The sequence below is a fragment of the Theropithecus gelada genome, chromosome 4 (assembly GCF_003255815.1).
Source record: "Theropithecus gelada isolate Dixy chromosome 4, Tgel_1.0, whole genome shotgun sequence".
Classification (NCBI taxonomy): Eukaryota; Metazoa; Chordata; class Mammalia; order Primates; family Cercopithecidae; genus Theropithecus; species Theropithecus gelada.
In genome coordinates, this window is record NC_037671.1 from 121,233,065 (window position 1) to 121,255,395 (window position 22,331).

Consider the following 22,331-nt stretch of genomic DNA (forward strand, 5'->3'; position numbering starts at 1 on the left):
TAACAACAATCTAACACTTTTATAAACTGCATTTATTGTACAGAGTACTCTGAAGAAAGAAAAAATATGTACAGCCATTCATTTTCATTAACACATGTATTCTGTCCTGCAATACTGGAGAGGCGGAATGTGTCTGGCACAGAAATAACCCCTAGGAGTTACAAATTAGAAAAACAACACTTTTAAAAAAGATTTTTACTTTTCTGGTAGAAATATAAAAACTGTGGTTCATGGGGAAAAACATTAAAATTAAAAAGTCCAATCAATTGTAGAGGTGGCTTTCACTCTTAGAGTTTTCTCCCTCAAACCAACTTGTCAACAGCAGTGTTTAAAATCTACATATAAATAAATGGGCAGCGCTGCCCAGATAGCAGCACAGTATGAGCAACTCACAGTCACGCTGCGCGGTGTTCTCAGTGCACAAATAATGCCCCTTCCCGGCATTCCGCGGTGGGCACTTACAGAAGGGCATCACCTGGTGCCGCAACCTGCAACTCAACATCCATCTTCTCACACCACCACCAGTTAAAGGTACCAAAACAAACTGATTTGTTAAAAAAAAAAAAAAGTGGGTGGGGGAGGCAAGGGTACATGACAGCCATTACGTCGTCTTCCTGAATCCCTTTAGAATAGGGTAGATGTTTTCAAATGCTTCATAAATTTCTGCTCTGACTTTAGCACCTAAGACGACAAGTTGAAGTAGAGATAAGAGACCGAAATGGCACTTCTTAACATATTAAGAAGGTAAAATTATTATTACCTTAAAGCTGCAAGCACAATTCTCACCATACCCAGTCAGATTAAGGCACAGGCATGAAAACAGTAATGGTAGAACCCCTTGTCACCCCCCAATGTTTTATTTTTGTTTATAAACAATACTTTTAAAAAATCATCTTAGTGACTCCAGCATCTCGCGTCCATTCTATAGCTCAAGAGGCATGTGTTCACACTTCTCTCCTGGTCCTGAACCAGGCCCTAAACTAAGCAGGACGGCAACAACAACCGAATCTTTTTCTCCCAATTGCTGCCTTCAACTAAGCTCTTTTCTGAATCTTCCTTTCTTGTCACATAATCATATTGCTGAAGAATCGTAAAGCTTCAGATAACTAATTCCAACTGAAAACACCATCTTCTATTCAATGCAGTGCTCACCTCCTCACTGTAAATGGAAACCTGCTTGCAGGGCTGTGGTCAGACTTCCCTGCTCTCACTGTGCCTTTAGTGGGCACGTTTCTCGTAAGACTTGGGTGGGAGGCCTTTGTGCAAGAAGCTAGCCCACTGTCCCAACACTGAAATTTCTTTTCAGCACTGAGAAAATGCCATACTCGAAACACAAACATTCAGATACTACTTCCTGTTACAACTTACCTGTTAATACGACTTTTCCAGAAACAAAAATAAGGAGAACAATTCTGGGTTTGATCATTCTGTAGATTAAACCAGGAAATAACTCTGGCTCATAACTGGAAGGAAAATTGCAAAAACAGTTTAGAAATTAAGAGCTTTGCGTGCTTTTAAATAAAATGAGAACCTGTACAAGGAAAAATACTGAATAAACAAGCAAACTAGTCAAGAGGTAAAGCACAGTTCTTCAAGCAGCATCAAAGGATAGAATAATCAAAGCAAGTGAGGCCAACTTTTAGTCATCAGTTGGGGAGGCTATTTGTCCTCCTATTGCTTTACCCTATTTCTACTGAATCTGGATTTTCTGATTTAAGAAAAAGAGCCCTGCAGTTACGTCTGCAGTCTCTGATAATAATCACCTACTTTTACAGTCCTAATAATTACTATTATATACCTAATAATCATTTACTTCTAAGATCTGATACTGTAACTTTTAATCAAATCTCACCTCCTTAAATTGAAATATTCTCTAGCTGTCAACTGTGTTCAAGAAATTCAAACACTCTGATATACTAGCCTGAGAATTAACCTATACCTGATTGAGCTGTTTGACTGAATGGACTATTGAGGGGGGGGTGTGTGTGTGTAATTTTTTTTTTTTTTTTTTTTTTTTGAGACGGAGTCTTGCTCTGTTGCCCAGGCTGGAGTGCAGTAGCACAATCTTGGCTCACTACAACCTCCGCCTCCTGGATTCGAGTGACTGTCCTGCCTCAGCCTTCCATGTAGCTGGGATTACAGGCGTGCACCACCACGTCCAGCTAATTTTTGTATTTTTAGTAGAGACGGGGTTTTACCATGTTGGCCAGGCTGGTCTTGAACTCATGAACTCAAGTGATCCACCTGCCTCGACCTCCCAAAGTGCTTGGATTACAGGCTTGAGCCACCAGGCCAGGCCTGGTACATATTCTTCTAAGCCTAGTAATCTCATTTTTCTTAGTTCAGAGAGACTGAAAACAGGATGCCTCTGTTTCTGTGTGTCTGACCTAAGACAAAATTCAGGACAGGCTTCTCTGAGGAAGAGTGGAATGGGTAGACATATGGAACTCAAGTGGGAGCTTCCTAGGTGAAAAGGGAAATGAGTGTACTAGGCATAAAAGCTGCAAGTGCACAGGCCCATGGCAGGAGGAACCAAGTGAGCCCAAGGGGCACACAGAACTAGTGTGCCTGTGAACAGACACCAGAAGACCATGAGATGAGGCTGTGAGGTGGGCAGGGCTGCCTGCCTGTGAGTCTTCACCTGCAAGTAGCAGGGAAGATAATTAGAAAGTTGTTCCTACGGCTCAACTTCACACTTTGCTGGCAGATCTGACACAATGTTGACTAAAAGAGAAGATCCAAACTGGGAAAAAAAAAAATTGATACAAGAGGTTAGGTTAAATTCATGCATTCCAAGTGTATTCAGCAATCAAATGATAAAACATACAGAAGCAGAATCAAATTCAGTCCAGTAAAGGGGAGTTATGGGTACTGCTAAGTGACAAGTGAAGCAGAGGCTGGTGAGAGTGATAAATGTCACTGAGAACATCAAGAAGACAATGCAAGAATACATACAATTATAACCATGTCAACTGTTCTCACATACTGAATATTTTACATGTGTTTTATTCTGAACAATGTTTAGATTATAAATGAATTGTTGCCAAAAGCAATCATAATACATTTCAGACTTACCTACTAAACTGTTGGTGGGTGAGCACAAGACCTTCTAACCTTATAGGAAACTTCACATCACAGCTCCCCACCATGTTCTGAATCTTGAAGTCCAAGAACTTAGCTGGAAAACCCAACTTCTGTACAACTCTAGCATATTTTCTTGCTGCCAGTCTGGACTGTTCTTCACTAGGGAAAGGAAAAAAGTGAGTTATTCATACTCAGACTCAGCTAAAATATTTATTTAGACTAATAACTTATAAAAAGTCCTAAACAGGAAACTAATAAAGTGTAAACTGGTCAGCCCCCTTGCAATAGGAGAAAAGACTGACAGACATTCACAATTTCCTTATAAAGTATTCCTGGATCCTTGACAGAAAACTGTAGGTCTGCCAAAATGACCTTTCAATCTGCCAAATTATTGTAGCCCTAGATTTTATGGATGTGAATTATTACCATCATCAATCATCACTATTTCTATGTTTTAGCCCATGCATTTCTACTGAGAGGTAAACTAACAAACTTCATATTGATCAGAAAATGTTGATGAGATTTATTATTGAACAATGTATTCACTAATTCTATTCTCTTTTATACCAAGACTCATCATGAATAGACATTCCTATGATGTCATTTGTTGAGGCAGTTCAGAGCTTACATAAGAAAAGCAGAATGTGGGCCAGGCATGCTGGCTCACACCTGTAATCCCAAGCACTTTGGGAGGCCAAGGCAGGTAGATCACCTGAGGTCAAGGGTTCGAGACCAGCTTGGTCAACATGGTGAAACTCTATCTCTACTAAAATTAGCCGGGTGTGGTGGAAGGCACCTGTAATCCCAGCTACTTGGGAGGCTGAGGCAGGAGAATCACTTGAACCTGAGAGGTAGAGGTTGCAGTGAGCCAAGATTGTGCCACTGCCCTCCAGCCTGGGCGACTCCGCCAACAAAAAAAAAAAAAAAAAAAAAGGAAAGAAAGAAAGAAAGAGGAGAGGAGAGGAGAGGAGAGAAGAGAACAGGAAAAAAAAAAGAAAATAAGAGAGAAAAGAAAAGAAGGAAGGCCGGCCGGGCGCAGTGGCTCATACCTGTAATCCCAACACTTTGGAGGCCAAGGTGGGTGGATCACGAGGTCAGGAGATCGAGACCATCCTGGCTAACACAGTGAAACCCCGTCTCTACTAAACATACAAAAATTAGCCAGGCATGGTGGCAGGCACCTGTAGTCCCAGCTACTTGGGAGGCTGAGGCAAGAGAATGGCGTGAACCTGGGAGGCAGAGCTTGCAGTGAGCCCAGATTGCGCCACTGCACTCCAGCCTGGGCACAGAGCAAGACTGTCTCAAAAACAACAACAACAACAACAACAAAAAGAATGTGAAAATATTACCATAAAAAGACTATCAGGTGCAGGGGATCAGGAAGAACAAAAATCACGCATATATATATATGCTATGCTTTTAATTTTCAGGTAAATTTACTGGTGGTTTCTTGTCTTGATGAAACAGTCATCCAACTAGATATACAATATTCAGTTTTCAGATGCTCTGGGACAAAAAGACTAAATGCTGCATGAAAAGCTTGCCTTGATAAACCACAAGTTTCTGATATTCCATGCAGGGGAAAACAAGCAAACAAAAAGGCTCTTAATTAAAGAGGTTACTACTGCATGTTGTGGCCAAGAGGAAGTGAAAGGCAAGAACAGATCCTTGTCCTGAATTCTGAAAAGCCTTGGAGACCAGGAGCCAGAATGTCCACACCAATGACATTCCCCTCACTGAAAGACAATTTCAAACTTCAGAATAAGCAAAAATATCCACAGCCCCCTTCTATGTGTTGACACCTCCAAGTACATTTAATACGCTTTCATTTGAAAAGTTTTAGTTCATTTGTTCAGTTCATTTATGAAGCTAATGTCACTAATTTTCCCCCCAGTTTTTGACTTCTATCAGGTATATGAGTTCTGTTTAGAACAGTAAGGGCCCCAGAGCACTAACCTTCAGACAGGATCACTTCAGATGCAGAATACAGGCAATGACATTTTATAACAGGGGTGCATTCCTTAGGATCTGCACAACTCAAACGCTCATAATGAACGCTAGTTCCAGTGAGATGGCAGGCTTCTGCAGTCAACACGTGTGGTGCTGTCATGCTGCCCGGCCCAGTAAGGTCTGCAAAGCCCTTACGCCATTAGCTTAGAAGTGTTCTAATGCTTGACCAATTTTTTCTTCCATTTCAAGATGTATTTGTGTTATTTACAACATTTTTCACATAAAGGGAATTTTATTAATAGTTCTGATGTTGTATTACATCTTACCTAATTTTATTTTATTTTTTTTTCTGAAGACAGAGTCTTGTTCTGTCTCCCAGGCTGGAGTGCAGTGGCATGATCTCAGCTCACTGCAACCTCCGCCTCCCAGATTTAAGCGATTCTCGTGTTTCAGCATCCCAAGCAGCTGGGACTACAGACATCCACTACCACGCCTGGCTAATTTTTGTATTTTTAGTAGAGATGGAGTTTCACCATGTTGGTCAGGCTGGTCTTGAACTCCTGGCCTCAAGTGATTTGCCCGCCTTGGCTTCCTGGGATTATAGGTGTGAGATACCATACCTGTCCATATCTAATTTTTAAGAAAATGAAATCACTGGTATCTACAATTAATAGAATCAACCATTTTAATAAGAAAGCAGTAATAACATGTTAATGTGCTAACCTAATAACCTAAAAACTCGTTCACAACCCATAAACCAGAAGAATGAATTTCTTACGGCTACCTCTTGGCTCCTGTGCACACCATTTTCCCAGAACTGAAAATCAGTGCCGTGGTTCGTGGCTCTCTTATCCTCATGATTACTGCAGCAAACCGCTAAAATAGAGAGAATCATTAGTGAGGTCATGCCAAACTGCTCACTTTTGTTAGGAGAACTACACATTGACCAAAAAATCACAACTGGTAGGAAGGACACAGTACATCTAGTTGTCGAAATATTTGTCCTGTATTTCTGCATATCTGTAAAGGATTTGCATACACCACATGTAACAAATATTCCTTTGCATAAGGAGCAGAAAATAATCAATTGTGACAAAGTTATACTAAGATCTGTATGTTCTTTCACATGAGCATTCCACCAAGAGAAATGTTTGCAAAATTTGGTTATGTTCTCAATAAATACCAGTGCCTCTGTTTCTACTTTATATTTGCTGCTTATCATGACTATAGCTTCTCTAATGATAAATTTTGTTTTATTAATATGAATTTTGAGGCAAATAAACCAATAAACGTTTTCTACCTTAATGGAATTAATAAATCAGATTACAAGCATACCAATATGTAATGAAGTAAAATCCTGCTTCCAATTGGCCTTTAGAAACAATATTAATGTATTAAACACATATAAATGCAAATTAGGAAAAAAACACAGTTTTAACTTTTATTTTCTGCCTTTTTGCTTGAAACACGTTAATTCTTTCAGAAAATTTTCTTGCTAAGATGGTAACTCATGGGGAAAATATTTCAACTCTGGGTTGAATTAATGGCCTCAGTTATTAGGTACATGATAAGAAGCAAGTAATTACTTTGAAACAACTTAAATATTTTAATACATTGTATTTAATTATACAATAAAAACCTATGTATTTCTAATTGAGATGACTCTGACAAACTAGATTGCTTTAACAATTTTATTTTTTTATTTTATTAATTTTTGTTTTTAGAGACAGAGTCTCACTTTGTTGCCCAGACTGGAGTGCAGTGGTACAATCATGGCTCACTGCAGCCTCGAATTCCTGAGTTCAAGAGATCCTCCTGTCTTGGCCTCCCAAGTAGCTGGGATTATAGGTGTGTGCCACCAACCCCAGATAATTTTTTAAATTTTCTGATGAAACGAGGTCTTGTTATGTTGCCCAGGCTTGTCTCGAACTCTTGGCCTCAAGCGATCCTCCCACTTTGGCCTCCCAAAGTGCTGGGATTACAGGTCTGAGTCACTGTGCCTGGCTTTTAACAATTTTAGTTTAAAAACTGCTCTATGTCTTCCCTGTGTTTTTATCAACATCTAAAAAAGCTAGCAGTATATAGTAGTTTATCTAAGTCCCAGGAAAAGCCTAGCTATTTTGCATTTCCAGAATTTCCTCTACTATTTCTATTGGTTAAGTATCACTTCACTTAAGATTATAAAGTAATAAAATTATGTATTCAACTAAATATGATTATAATAGATGAAAGATTAATTCTTAAAATGCTACATGTCATACAGACTCATTATGAGTGGTTAAAAGGAGATTTTCAGACCCCTAGCTTAGCTATCTTTCAGATCTTAGGCGTTATGTTTCAGGGATTTTTAAATGCACCCTAAGTCCATTACTAACACTTCTCTCAACCCAGCTAATGTTTATCCAAATTACTTTGCCTAATATAGCTGGCAAACATCATCCCTATACATACACAAAATTCTTCACATGATCCCAATACAATATATATGTAACTTAGCTTGTTTTATAGACTGCTGTATTCCCAGGGATTCTTATATCACAGACACTCAATAAAAGATACAAAACAATGCACATTTTACTTTAGATCTTCATTTTGTTGGTGTCAAGGAATAAGCATAACACAAACTCTTTGATATACAGATTTTTTTTTTTGAGATGGAGTCTTGCTCTGTTTCCAGGCTGGAATGCAATGGCGCGATCTCCGCTCGCAACCTCTGCCTCCCAGGTTCAAGTGATTCTCCTGCCTCAACCTCCCAAGTAGTTGGGATTACAGGCACAAGCCACCACTCCCAGCAAATTTTTGTCTTTTTAGTAGAGACAGGGTTTCACTATGTTGGCCAGGATGGTCTTGAACTCCTGACCTCAGGTGATCCGCACACCTCGGCCTCCCAAAGTGCTGGGATTACAGGTGTAAGCCACCAAGCCCAGCCGATTTTTCTTTTTTTTTTTTTAAGAGACAGGGTCTTGCCATGTTGCCTGGGCTGGTCTTGAAGTCCTAGGCTCAAGCAATTCTCCCTCCTCAGCCTCTCAAACTGCTGGGATTACAGGCATTAGCCACTGTGCCTAGACTGATCTACAGACATTTGTTACATAGCGTGAAATACATTAAAACATAGAGACATGACAGAGAAGACAAAAAAGAAAAAAAAAAGAAATACATTAAAATAGATCTAACCTTGGGATTATATTCGGCATTTCGGGCACGAAGTGCAATGGTCTTTAGGTCAAGTTTACAACCAAGATTCACTGTGGATACAATATTTCTGTAAGAAATTTGAAAAGAAAACATGACTATTTAAATTACTTAACCTTCACTGGATGAGGTGTTAGAAATTATGCAGACATCTGATTATTTCAACCAAGCTTTAATTTTTTAAAATTGCTCACATTTATTGTTTAACAAGTATCATGCACATGTTGAGCATTTTATATAGATTATTCCATTTAATACTTACAATGCACTGTGGTAGAAGCTACCAGGATTCCCACATTCGGATAAATAAGCTGAGGCTTAAAGGTAGTGCAACTTCCTCAGGATGCACATGGCTCCCAAGCAGAAGAGCCAGGATTTGAGTCTGTCTCCAGAGCCATGCCCTTAGCCTTCTCACAGACAAACTCATTTCTCACCTGTGAGCTCTAAAATGCCATCACCACCACCACCCTACTCCTAAGTCACTTTTTTTCTTTTTTTTTTTTTTTTTTAGACGGAGTCTCGCTCTGTCGCCCAGGCTGGAGTGCAATGGTGCAATCTCAGCTCACTGAAAGCTCCACCTCCCGGGTTCACGCCATTCTCCTGCCTCAGTCTCCCGAGTAGCTGGGACTACAAGCGTGTGCCACCATGCCTGGCTAATTTTTTGTATTTTTAGTAGAGATGGGGTTTCACCATGTTAGCCAGGATAGTCTCGATCTCCTGACCTCATGATCTGCCCACCTCGGCCTCCCAAAGTGCTGGGATTACAGGTGTGAGCCACCGCGCCTGGCAAACCTAAGTCACTATTTATTATGAAAATGAGTTCTCTCAAAGTAAGTATCTTTTGAAAAACAACAGCTAAGTGTCTTTAGCAAAAAAAAAAAAAAAAAAGCAAAACTCTGCTTTCTCTTCTAATTCTCTCTCAGTAAATAAGGATAAACGGAGCCATCTGGGTCCACTGACCCTTTACATTTCTCAGTGTTCTTAAATCACTTAATCAATAACTTATACAAGGATAAAGATATACTAAAAGCAACTCTATTAGAAATTTTAATAAAAATTTAAACAACAAACCTACATTTTCATTATACATTTTTTCTGCTTATGAAAGTATATATACTTGGCCAGGCACAGTGGCTCACGCCTGTAATCCCAGCACTTTGGGAGGCCAAGGCGGGTAGATCATGAGATCAGGAGATCGAGACCATCCTGGCTAACACAGTGAAACTCCGTCTCTACTAAAAATACAAAAAAATTAGCCGGGCATGGTGGCGGGCGCCTGTCGTCCCAGCTACTCAGGAGGCTGAGGCAGGAGAATGGCATGAACCCAGGAGGTGGAGCTTGCAGTGAGCCGAGATCACACCACTGCACTCCAACCTGGGCAACAGAGTGAGACTCCGTCTTAAATAAATAAATAAATAAATAAAGCACATATACTTGAAACGGGCAATGTCCTTTGAATGCAATTAACTGCACAACAGCTGTCTTGCATGGACCTGGAAATCACCATCCCAAGAATATGGAGTCCAGATTTCAAATACATAGGTTCAAATACAACAGGTTATAGCTCACTGTTGCTTCTGGTTCTTTTTTTTATACTGTCAAAATGCAATACTTTTGAAAACTTGATGGCCCATAATTTTGTTCAAAAGAGAATGGCAGTCTATGATACACAACCGTAAAGCCAATTAGGTTGATCCACACAATGTTTTCATTTCCATATCATCTCTTTCCTTCCAATCACCGTTGTATACACACCTGCCTTTAGCATTTGTCCACTGATGAACTATATCAAGTAGATTTTAGTACATCTATCACAACTTTCATCACATAATTGTTGTATGTATTCTTATATGTTTTCATTAATTAAATAAATATTTGCCTTAATCCCTCTTAAGCCTACAAGACTGAGAGGGCACTGAATTACCACACAGGAGGGTTCTTAGTAGAGAGCAGCAGTTCAGGAACGTGGATGACTGGATGCTCTCGGGAGTATCAGAACAACAAAGGCACGGCAAGAAACAAACACCTGACTGTACTGTTTATACTTTATTATTTAAATCAGAAATGCAAACTTAAATTTTCTTGGGAGTCCGACAAGCATGCTGGACACAAGGGAGCGGTAATGACAAGGGTGAGCTAAAAAGGGCTGTCTCTAAAATCACTTTGTTTTTAAAATTGTGTGTGTGGTCAAACAAAATTGTGAAGACAAGATTTAGGTCTTTGGGTAAAAGTCAGCATCCACGATTACACACCACTAAGTTCCAAAAATGATCAGAGATAGCTTAAAAACAACCACCATATATGTAACAAGGTGAATAAATGCAAATAGGAAATACTACATCTAAAGGGAGTATGAAGGAGGAAGGTATCTGTACAAGAAAACTGAGGAGATGCAGAGACTGCAAGTAACCTTTTAATTTGGTCATAAGCTTTCTAACATGAAAAGCTGCACGCTTCTTATTGACTGGGATTATTTGGAAATATTTGCTGTTTTTTCAGGAAGATGAAATTATTTCCTATCCCTACTACCCTGTTACATATAGAACCCACTTCACTTAGGTGGAAAAATCCATTTAGGACAAGAACGGTCATCCTCATTTTGTGGGAAGGACATACACCTTCAAAGATTCATATGCAGTCCCCACAGTAAAAATAAAAAACAAGAACTGCCAGAAATTATACTGATACTGTGACTAAAGACCTAAAATAGCATAAGGGAAAGAGACTACATAACATTGTGATTTGGCGATATCAGATACAGGGAAATGTCTATAATATAATGACAGTGAAAATCAGATTAAATTTTATCGGCTCAGGTATATAAACACAAATGACCACATTTCTAAACCTGTTAAGAACCTTTTACTGGGGGCACTAAGATGGCTTTGCTTCCCTTTCCCAAGTGTGAGATAAAGCAAATTTTGATACACAATTGCTGTTAGTGCCATTTCCTCCCTTAATAAAAGGATCCATCAGAGAACAGAGCAGGAACACAACTCACAGGGACTCCTAAGTGGGAGGAAACATAAAACACCAAGTACTCACTGCAGCTGCGGTACAATCCCAGAACTCTCTGAAGCTGGAGTGGCAGGAGTGATGGGGGTCATAGGGGTCAGGGGGGACGGATACAGTGGAGTGGTGCCCGGCAAGGGTGCAGTTGTGAGAGTCTGTGAGTGGAAGAGCTGTGGTGCCTGGCCTGAGGTTCCCTGTGTTGTCTGCTGGGATGCTGACTGCTGAACGGCTGCAGTGGCCACTGCCTGTTGCTGCTGCTGCTGCTGCTGCTGCTGCTGCTGCTGCTGTTGCTGTTGCTGCTGCTGCTGCTGCTGCTGCTGTTGTTGCTGCTGCTGCCTTTGTTGCTCTTCCAAAATAGACAGACTATTGGTGTTCTGAATAGGCTGTGGGGTCAGTCCAGTGCCATAAGGCATCATTGGACTAAAGATAGGGATTCCGGGAGTCATGGCACCCTGTGGAAAGCAAGGAGAAAAACAGGTTAGGCTGGCTGCTGCTGAGTGTTTGTGGAAGTTTCTTGGTGGGACAGCAGGTGAGATGTGCAAAGACAGACGCCTTCTGAGAATAATGGGGTTATTAAACTTTAATTACAGAAGAACCAGCTATTCTTACACACATTGCTTTCTTCTTTAATACCACACAGTGGATAAACATGAAGAAAAATGGATAAACTGAACTTTGGAAAAATTAAAAACTTCTGTTCTTTGAAAGACACCATGGAGAAAATTAAAAGGCAGGCCACAGACTGGGAAAAAAATACCTATAATACATACATCTGAGAAAGGACTGGTAAACAGAATAATAAAGAGCTCTGACAACTCCATAAAAGAAGATCAACAAATAAAATAATGAAAAAGGGCAAAAGATGTGAAGGGCATATTACAAATGAAGATACAGGCATACCTCGGAGATGCTATGGGTTAGGTTCCAGACCATCTCAATGAAGCAAGCAGCATGAATTTTTTGGGTTCCCAGTGTCTACAAAAATTATGTTTACACTATAGTCTATTAAGTGTGCAATAGCATTATGTCTAATGATATGTATATACCTTAATTTAAAAACGCTTTATTGCTAAAAATGCTAACAATCCTGTGAGCCTGCAGCAAATCATAATCTTTTTGCTGATAGAGGGTCTTGCCTCGATGCTGACAGCTGCTGACTGATCAGGGTGGTAGCTGTGGCAATTTCTTAAAATAAGACTGACGAACCTCGCCACAAGGACTGACTCTTCCTTTCACTGAAGGTGTCTCTGTAGCATACGACGCTGTTTGACAGCGTTTTACCCACACTAGAACGTGGTTCAAAATTGGAGTCAACCCTCTCAAACGCTGCTGCTGCTTTATCAACTACATTTATGGAATGAATATTCTACAGTCATCAGTTCACCAGGAGTCAATTCCAACTCAAGAAACCACTTTCTTTGTTCATCCACAAGAAGCAACTCCTCATCTGTTCAGGTTTTATCAAAAAATTGCAGCAATTCAGTCACATCTTCAAGATTCACTTCTAATTCTAGTTCACTTGCTATTTCCACTACACCTGCAGTAACTTCTACCACTGAAGTCTAGAACCTCTCAAAGTCATCCACGAGGGTTGGAATCAACTTCTTCCAAACTCTTATTCATGTTGGTATTTCAACCTCCTCCCATGAATCACAAACGTTCTTCATGGCATCTAGAATGGTGAATCTTTTCCAGAAGGTTTTCAATTCACTTTGCCCAGATCCATCAGGGGAATCACTATCTACGGCAGCTACAGCATATGCCCCTCCCTGCTTCCTTTCTTTGAGACAGGGTCTCCATTGTAGCTTTTAACTTCTGCACTCAAGTGATCCTCCTGCCTCAGCCTCCCACATAGTTGGGACTACAGGCACATGCCACCACGACCAGCTAATTTTTAATTTTGTTTTTTTTGTAGCAACAGGGACTTGTTTTGTTATCCAGGTTGGTCTCGAACTCCTGCCTTTGAGTGATCCTTCCACCTTGGCCTCCCAAAGTACTGAGATTACAAGCATGAGCCACCATGCCCTGCTCTATTTCTTAAATAGTAAGAATTGAAAGTTGAAATTACTCCTTGATCCATGGGCTAAAGAATGGATATATCATTTAAGCAGGCATGAAAACAATATTAATCTCCTTGTTCTTCTCCATCAGAGCTTGTGAACAACTAGTCACACTGTCAGTGAGTAACATTTTGAAATCAATCTTTTTTTCTGAGCAGTAGATCTCAAAGAGCTTAAAATATTCAGTAAACCATGCTGTAAACGATGTGGTCTCATCAGGTTTTGTTGTTCTGTGTGCTGAGAACAGGCAGAGTAGATTTAGCGTAATTCTTAAGGGCCCTATGATTTTAGAACAGTAAATGAGCATTGGCTTTAACTTAAAGTCACCAGCTATATTAGCCCCTAACTACAGTCAGCCAATCCTCTGAAGCTTTGAAGCTAGGCACTGACTTCTCCTCTCTAGCTATAAAAGTCCTAGGTAGCATCTTCTTCCAGTAGAAGGCTGTTTCATCTACATTAAAAATCTGTTATTTAGTATAGTCACCTTCATCAATAATCTCGGCTAGATCTTCCAGATAACTTGCTGCTTCATGTTATATTCTTATGTTGTGGAGAAGGCTTCTCTCCTTAAAGCTCATGAATAAACCTCTGCTAGTTTCAAAATTTTCTTCTACAGCTTTCTCTCCTCTCTCAGCCTTTACAGAACTGAAGAGAGTCAAGGCCTTGCTCTGGATTACACTTTGGCTTAAGGGGATGTTGTGGGTAGCATGATCTTCTATCCAGACCAGGCAAACTTTCTCCATATAAGCAATAAGGCTGTTTTGCTTTCTTATCATTTGTGGGTTAAATTAGAAGGAGTAGCACTTCTAATTTCCTTTAAGAACTTTTCCCTTGCATTTACAACTTGGCTAACTATTTGGTGCAAGAGGCCTAGCTTTTAGCCTGTCTCAGCTTTCAACATGCCTTCTTCATTAAGCATAATCATTTCTAGCTTTTGGTTTAAAATGAGAGATATGCAGCTCTTCCCTTCATCTGAACACTTAATGAAAGATCACTGTAAGGTTATTAATTAGCCTAATTTCCCCATACTGTTGTGTCTCAAGGAATAGGGAAGACCAAGGAGAGAGAGAGAGAGAGATGGGGGAATGGCTGGTCAGATTGTAGATATTTATTAAGTTCCTATATTATACGGGTGCAGTTTATGGCATTCAATAATAATTACAATAGTAATATCAAAGATCACTGATCACAGTAACAGATAATAATGAAAAGGTTTGACTGGGCTCAGTAGCTCATGCTTGTAATCCCAACCCTTTGGGAGGCCAAGGCGGATGGATCACTTGTAGCCAGTAGTTTGAGAACAGCCTAGCCAACATGGTGAAGCTCCTTCTCCACTAAAAATACAAAATTTAGCTGGGTTTGGTGGCACATGCCTATAATTCCAGCTACTCAGGAGGCTAAGGCAGGAGAATCGCTTGAACAGGAGAGATGGAGGTTGCAGTGAGCTGAGGCCACACCACTGCAATCCAGCCTGGGAAACAGAGTGACTGCAAAAAAACAAAACAAAACAAAAAAAAAAAAGAGAAAGTTTGGTAACAATAACAGATAATAATAAAAAGTTTGAACCAAAATCTAACCCCAAGTACACACTGTTGGAAAAATAACGCCAACAGACTCACTGGGTACAGGTTTATCACAACCTTCAATTTGTCAAACATGCAGTAAAGTCAACTGCAGTAAAGTAAGGCGGGCCTGTGTATGAGTGGCTGACAAGCACTTGCCAAGGTGCTCAGAAACATTAGTAATCAGGCAAATAAAAATCAAAACCACAGTAAAATACAACTAAGCAATCACTAGAGTAAAAGTAAAAAGATTGACAGCACAAAGCGTTGGTGAGGATGTGGGGCAACTTAAATCTCTTATGCTGCGAAACAATACAGCCACTTCAGAAAACAGTTTGGCAGTTTCTTATAAAGTTATACATACACTGATATAAGACCTAGCAATCCTATTCCTAAGTATTTATCTATGAGAAGTAAAAACAGTACATTCAAAGTCTACACAAATGTTTATAGTGCTTTTATCCATAATAGCTCCAAACTGGAAAGACCCCAAATGTGAGCAACTAGAGAATGGATGAACTGTGGAACATCCAAACAATGGAGTGATACTTAGCTATACAATGGATTAACTACTGATATACAAACAGTACACCGGGCTAAGAAGTCAGACATACACAAAAAAGCACACACTGTATGAGTCCATCTATATGAAATTCTAGAATAGACAAAACTAATCTTCAGCATTGAAAAGCAGATTCAGTAGTTACCTGGGGCCAACAGAGTGACTATAAAGGGGAAGAGGGAAGAAGGGACTTTTTAAGATAATTGAAATGTTCTGTAACTTATACATGTATATATAATTATCAAAACAGACACTTAAAATGTGTTTTTTGTATGTAAATTACTTCAACAGAAATTACTGGTTTTTTGTTTTTGTTTTTGTTTTTGAGACAGAGTCTAGTCTTGCTCTGTCCCCCAGGCTGGAGTGCACTGGCACGATCTCTGCTCACTGCAACCTCCACCTCCCGGGTTCAAGCAATTCTCCCTGCCTCAGCCTCCCAAGTAGTTGGGATTACAGGCACCCACCACCATGCCTGGTTAATTTCTGTATATTTAGTACAGATGGTTTCGCCATGTTGGCTAGGCTGGTCTCGAACTCCTGACCTCAGGTGATCCGCCCACCTTGGCCTCCCAAAGTGCTGGGATTATAGGCGTGAGCCACCGCACCCAGCCTGAAACATTTTTATCGTAGATGGGTGGTTGAGAGCTTGAAATGTAGAAGGGGAAAAATAAAACTAGAAAATAATTTGGTGAGGGTGATTTTCAAAATCAAAGATCCTATATAATTATTTGGAACATTCTCATAAGTGTTTATCAAAAGATTAGGTGTTTTATAGATATACAACTTCCAAACAGACTCCCCAAATAAACACTATTGTGCCCATTCAAAACCTAATAGAACATCTCAACAAAATCAGGCTTAAAAAATATATTAAATCATTTTCAAAAACAGATCATTAAATGCCCGTCCTTGCCTTTTGATACCATCTCTTGCAGTTCAGATTTCCGCCCTCCCTATTCTCTCCCTCCTGCTGTATTACCTGAGGGGAGGCCAAGCCCTGAGCATAAGGTGGCAGGCTGTTGTTCTGATCCATGATGTTCACTTTCTTCTTGGCAAACCAGAAACCCTTGGGCTGGAACTCGTCTCACCATTCAGTTTTTTCCTACAGCATCTCCAGCACACTCTTCTCAGCAACTTCCTCAATTCCTTGGGTTATCTTGACACCAAGAAACAGTGATGCTGCTTTGGAAAAAAGTCTGAAGTTTAATTTAAGGATCCAGGTAACCTATACAGTCCTATAAGCCAGTTCCATGGCTATACAAAACACAAACATGAAAACCAATGAAGCTATTCTGGAATACATTTGTTTTTACCTTATAATCCCAAAGTCTTATTCCTTCCAGGTTTCCGGCGATTGCATGTAAAATCACCAACAAAACCAAAATCATTTTGTTACACGTTTAAATACTCAGATAATGCTCAAAATCAAGCTGTCATAACCAGCATTAAAAACTTTTGAGGAGGCCGGGCACGGTGGCTCAAGCCTGTAATCCCAGCACTTTGGGAGGCCGAGACAGGCGGATCACGAGGTCAGGAGATCAAGACCATCCTGGCTAACCCGGTGAAACCCCGTCTCTACTAAAAAAACACAAAAAACTAGCCGGGCGAGGTGGCGGGCACCTGTAGTCCCAGCTACTCGGGAGGCTGAGGCAGAAGAATGGCGTGAACCCGGGAGGCGGAGCTTGCAGTGAGCTGAGATCCTGCCACTGCACTCCAGCCTGGGTGACAGAGCGAGACTCCGTCTCAAAAAAAAAAACTTTTGAGGAAAAACACCTACAGAAAACTAATTCCTAAGCAAACTGTAATATCAGAGCAGAATATTTATTAAGCACTGTATACAAAGCACTGTTAGGCAAAGCTCAGATCTTTAAATATCCCAATTTTACATCCTCTACAATGTCTTGGGCAAAAAATTAAGTAAATATTAAATTCAATCCAATATACTTCAGAGTGATCATCTATCAAGCTCCTACTGTAATGAAACTGTAAAAAAAAAAAAAAAGCTGCACAAAGATAAAGCTCTGAATTTTTATAAATGTAATAATCTTACCTCTTTAGAACACAATAATGCAAAGTGTGCCTGTTATCTGACTATTCTTAAATCGTCATCGCTTTACTCACTATACATCTGAAATGAGTTTATAATAACATATTCTCACATAGAACTTAAGAGGTCTCAAAGTTACAAATTATACGTCCAAAGACCCTTCAGGCATATGCATTTCAAGCATGTGCTGGTACAAAGTAGACACTCAGATATTTGCTTAATATATGAAAGACTCTGACGATCACTTTGAAAGGCCAAAGGCCCCCAAAAACTATCTATCCTATATACTCATCACTGAAAAACAGATCAAAAAAGAAAGCAAGCTGTGCTTCTGGAAATAAATATATCAAAGACATTTTTTAAATTATACTTTTTTTTGACAGTTATCCTATAATAACAAAAGTGCTGCAGATAAGGATATAAAGATAGGAAGATGTAGTCCCTGGCATCAAAGTGTTCAATATGAAGGGTATGCAAATAATTACTGTAAAACACAGTATTATAGTAGCAAGTATGGCCTAAGCTAAGTTCTTGAAAGCCTACATGTCTTTGTGATCTCTGCATCTAGCACTAGGCCTGGAATGCAGCATGTGATCATGAATGAGCCCATATACACCCCTGGAAGAGAAGACAATAAAGACTAACAGCCAATCACTATGAAGAGAGGGCGGTGTTTTCACAAAGCAGGGATCATCTAACTTGGGTCTCACAAGATGAGTAGGAATTTACAAATCAGGGCTTCAGACAAAAGAGAAATCAAGCAGAAAGAGATAACAGATTGAAAAAACATGCAGAATGCAGGCGACAAGCTTAGTATGACTGTATAGAAGGTCACTGCAGATGAGACAGCACATATTGGTGGGCTCATACTATCAGGAGTTTTAAATGTTACTGCATAGGCAATAATAACAGTTATGGAATTTTGGAAGTGCAGTATGAATAGATCTAATTTGGCAAGACTAGATGAATTTGAGAGGAGTAAAACTGGAGGCTGGAAGTTCCGCTTCAGGAACTTCAGGTGAGGCAAGAGATAACGACGGCAGGATTTAAACCCATTGTAAGTATGACTAGAGATTTATTTATCCAGGACCTTCGGTGGCTTCAGGCCACTTTTTGCAAGTAAGTCTACAGAAGAAACCGTACGGTGATTACTGCACTAATTTATCTCAGAAAAGAGTTGTTTACTGGATATCTTCAGCTCTTGGAAATTGAAACATCAAATCCGATATTTTTTGGAGGCAATCAAATTAATTCTGCATGGCCTTCTAGTGTCTGTATAACTAAATGAAGCACAGTCTTTTCACAGAAAAGCCTACCTAGAGATTTGGAAAACCATGATGGCCTGAACCGAGAGATGGGAGGCCCCGTAAATAAATGGTGTGTATTCTATCTTAAGAGCTACCGTGCCCGCTGTCTCAGGCTTCTGACAAAATACCTAAGTCTCAATGTTGGTAGCAAAACCGGCGGGCACAGACCAGGGTGAACCTGCCTTCTAACATGGAGAAGAAGCGGATGGCAGGACAGGGCAGGGTAAACTTCGGGTCTTCGATGCAAGGGACTGTGTGTCCCGCCCGCCGCCGCCCAGTCAGTAGTACCCTGCACCCCACAATCGTACGATGGGAAGCCGCTTGCGAAACACAGCAGAGTAGGGCACCAGGCGGGAGCGGCGGCCGAGCGGCCGTTACAGGCCGGAACGGCGGCAGCACGAGAGGGAGGAACGTCCCCCGCGGGGCCTGCACGCGCGCCAATTCCTCGTCTCTTCCCCACCATTGCCCCCAGGCCTCAATGCAGTGGTCGCCTCCGCCCGAACCCTCAGAAAAGAGTACAAGCTATTACCTGGGTCACTGCAAAGATCACCATGGGCCAGAGGAAACGAAGTTTCACAGCCGGCGGCCCAGGCGCCCGCCACAGCGAACCTGCCTGACCTCACTGAACTCCTGGCGCGCGTTGATAATGTCACTTCCGCCAGCTCTGCCCTCGGCTTCAGCGAGTCGCTCCCACTAGGGTCGAGGCCCTGCGAAGTGTGGGCATAGGTCACTTCCTGTGTTTCCATAGGGGCGGAGCTTAAGGTAAGGAGGGGCAAAGCTCTTGAGGAGTTCCGGGGCGGGGCCGCCGTGCCACAGCCGTCTCTAATTGGCCCTTGCAGGACGTAGGAAAGATCGATTTTTAAATGGTGTATGTGTGTGTGTTTTGTTGTTGTGGTGGTGGTGGTGGTGGTTTAAAGCAACTAGCGGCGTTACCTTTGGCAAGTTACCTGACGTCTCCCCCGCAGTTTCTTCTGTAAAATTGAATAATGATAATAGTGCTTACCGTTGGGCTGTCGGGAGATTGACAGAGATTGACAGTACTTGGCACTCAGTAAGCGCGTGCTCCTTACTTGTGCAAGAACGCTAGCTGATCTTCAAGGGTGTAGAATGACAAGGAACACTAAGCAAAACAAACGGCTTGTGTTTACACACGCATTTATATTCAGTTCTGCCACTCCCATTTCATGCACTGTGGTCACAAGGCTCTATCCGCAGTTGTTTCTTAGTGGGACTAGAACTTAGTGGGAACTGATTTTCCCTTCTGTAGTTCATTGTGGCGTAATCATGTTATACTGCTTGTTTTCTTTGTACTTTTTATTATCAGTGAGGTTGTGAGCTCTTTAAGGATAGGAAATGTTATATACGTTTTTTATTAGGACAATTAACGCGCTCACCGTTATTCGAGTTGGCGTTGCGCCATAGTTCTGCCAATTTTTTTGTATGGTCAGACTTAAATTTTCGTCCATTGGGGTGAATTCCAATGTTTTCTTCGACGGGGGGGCGGGAAACCTTTACTTTTCTGTCAGCTTTTTTGGAATGGGCGGGACCCAACTACCAAAGGGACAAGCCGCCCTGCAGCCCTCCAGGAGCAACGACTAGCTCAAGATAGAGAGGCCGGGAGCGAACTTCAGGAGAAGCCGGAAGTGGCGTAACGTCCGGTCAAGGCCGCCATCTCGCCGTGAGACAGCAGGTGTTGGAGCGGCGGGCGCAGCCGTGCGATGTTGTCTTCCATAGCCATGTATTCAACTCCTGGCAGAGACTTGGGGATGGAGCCGCACAGAGCCGCGGGCCCTTTGCAGCTGCGATTTTCGCCCTACGCTTTCAACGGAGGGTAAAAACCCGAGAGAGCTCCGCTTTCACTTTCGCCCTTCCCCCATTTGCTGAAGCCCGTTTGGGAGTCACCGCCGTGAAGGCGCTGCCCGGGTCCCCCGCAGGCCTCAGAACCCTGAGCTGAGTGGGTCCGCACAAGGCCGGTCTCCCTGCCGTCCTCTCATGCCCTGCGTTTCCTTCTTCAGGCTCGCGTTGCTCAAGTTTACTTGGTGATTGCGATACAGCCTTGGTTTTTAGGGTTTCCCATTACAGCCCTGTCATTTGGGTTTTTATGTGGACCGGAACTCCATGCTCCTTGCTGCTGTGAGACGGTAAAATGGAAATTGAAACATAGCCTCTGCTCTGTGGAAGACCAAACTGGACCTCATGTACACGTTCCTTATGCCAGCAGGCGAGGGTAGAGGTTTAGCGTCTGAAACTTAAAAGTTAGGATTATTTGGTCTGTGTTGTTAGATGCACAGCTGGGTTGGTAGCCGAAACGTCTTAATTGTAGCCGCCTGATTTCTGTTATTTCTAATTGTAGCAGTTTGATCATTTTATTTCAAATGGAAAGTGGGATTGGTTGAGTAAACTTAGTTTCATAGATAAGTGCTTTTTTTTTTCTTTGTCAGGCGGAGTCTCACTCTGTTGCCCAGGCTGGAGTGCAGTGACCTGATCTCAGCTCACTGCAAGTTCCGCCCCCCCCCCCCCCCCCCCCCGGGTTCACGCCATTCTCCTGTCTCAGCCTCCCAAGTAACTGGGTCTACAGGCACCCGCCACCACGCCCGGCTAATTTTTTGTGTTTTTGGTAGAGACGGGGTTCCACCGTATTAGCCAGGATGGTCTCGATCTCCTGACCTCGTGATCCGCCCGCCTCAGCCTCCCAAAGTGCTGGGATTACAGGCATGAGCCACCGCGCCCGGCCTTTTTTTTTTTTTTTTTTTTTAACGTTTAGCTTAAGTTCAGGAAAACAAAATACTCAGAAGATGGACCTTTTAATATGTGTGATCTTGTATGTTATGTTCAAGTTTTGGTTTTTATTTCAATTACCAACTTTATCTTGAGTAATATAATTTTCCGTGGTGGCACGCCAGAGATATAGGGTTATAGGAAGATGCTCTGTTTAAGACTCTTGACAGGGAAGAGCTGTAAATTGAAGCAGTGGTTATAGTTACTAATCAAGCCTTGTACATTAAAATATATACACTCAATCTGAATGAACCGATGGTTCTTAAAGAAAACAAAAAGTATTGGCTGGGCACTGTAGCTCGCACCTGTAATCCCAGGACTTTGGGAAGCTAAGGCAGGAGGATCATCGCTTGAGGCCAGGAGTTCAAGACCAGCCTGCACAACATAGCAAGACCCCATCTCTACAAAAATAAATTTTAAAAACAAAGCAAAAATGTTAATTGGTTCCTCATAAATTTGAAATATTAATGCATATTTTTGGAGTGCGTTAGAAAGACAACGAAAGTCTGATTTTAGCCTTGGTTCTGCCACTAAAGGACAGTCAGGTCTTTGGGTACTTCTGAACTTCTTGAACCTAAATTTTCTTCCTTAGTAGCTTCATAGTTTTTGGTGAGAATCGAGAGAGATGCATTTTGTAAATTGCGAGCCGTCATCTTATTTAATCATCATGAAAAGTGAATGTTCGATGATGTTAGCATCCTAGGGTTATATTAGACATTAAACTGTCAGGGTCAGAGAGCTGGTGTGAAGTTGAGCCAGGACTTAGCTATTTCACCA

General features: G+C 41.4%; 2 protein-coding genes across 7 annotated transcripts in view; one reads left to right on the top strand and one right to left on the bottom strand.

Moving 5' to 3' along the window:
• TBP (TATA-box binding protein) lies at positions 1–19,436 on the bottom strand. 4 transcript variants are annotated; one of them, XM_025384089.1, is made up of 9 exons: positions 19,085–19,152; positions 16,736–16,758; positions 16,402–16,601; positions 11,272–11,690; positions 8,209–8,296; positions 5,819–5,910; positions 3,076–3,243; positions 1,369–1,463; positions 18–681 (listed from the first exon to the last, which is right to left on the bottom strand). In XM_025384089.1, the coding sequence occupies exons 3-9, from the start codon at positions 16,453–16,455 to the stop codon at positions 602–604; spliced, it is 996 nt and encodes a 331-aa protein (XP_025239874.1). In that variant the 5' UTR covers positions 16,456–16,601; positions 16,736–16,758; positions 19,085–19,152; the 3' UTR covers positions 18–601. The 4 variants fall into 4 exon arrangements, with proteins under 4 accessions (XP_025239875.1, XP_025239872.1, XP_025239873.1 ...); XM_025384087.1 differs by lacking the exons at positions 16,736–16,758; positions 19,085–19,152 and adding an exon at positions 19,306–19,436 and having other exon boundaries at positions 12–681; XM_025384088.1 differs by lacking the exons at positions 16,736–16,758; positions 19,085–19,152 and adding an exon at positions 19,306–19,427 and having other exon boundaries at positions 12–681; positions 16,402–16,604.
• A 959-nt stretch (positions 19,437–20,395) lies between these two features.
• The window catches only part of PSMB1 (proteasome subunit beta 1), a 41,849-nt gene continuing 39,913 nt past the window's right edge, over positions 20,396–22,331 (top strand). The window contains exon 1 of one of the 3 annotated variants that reach the window (XM_025381596.1): positions 20,396–20,607. In XM_025381596.1, coding sequence (XP_025237381.1) covers positions 20,495–20,607 — 113 coding nt within the window. In that variant the 5' untranslated portion in view covers positions 20,396–20,494. The remainder of the gene's footprint in view (positions 20,608–22,331) is intronic. The other 2 variants (XM_025381597.1, XM_025381598.1) reach the window with 2 other exon arrangements.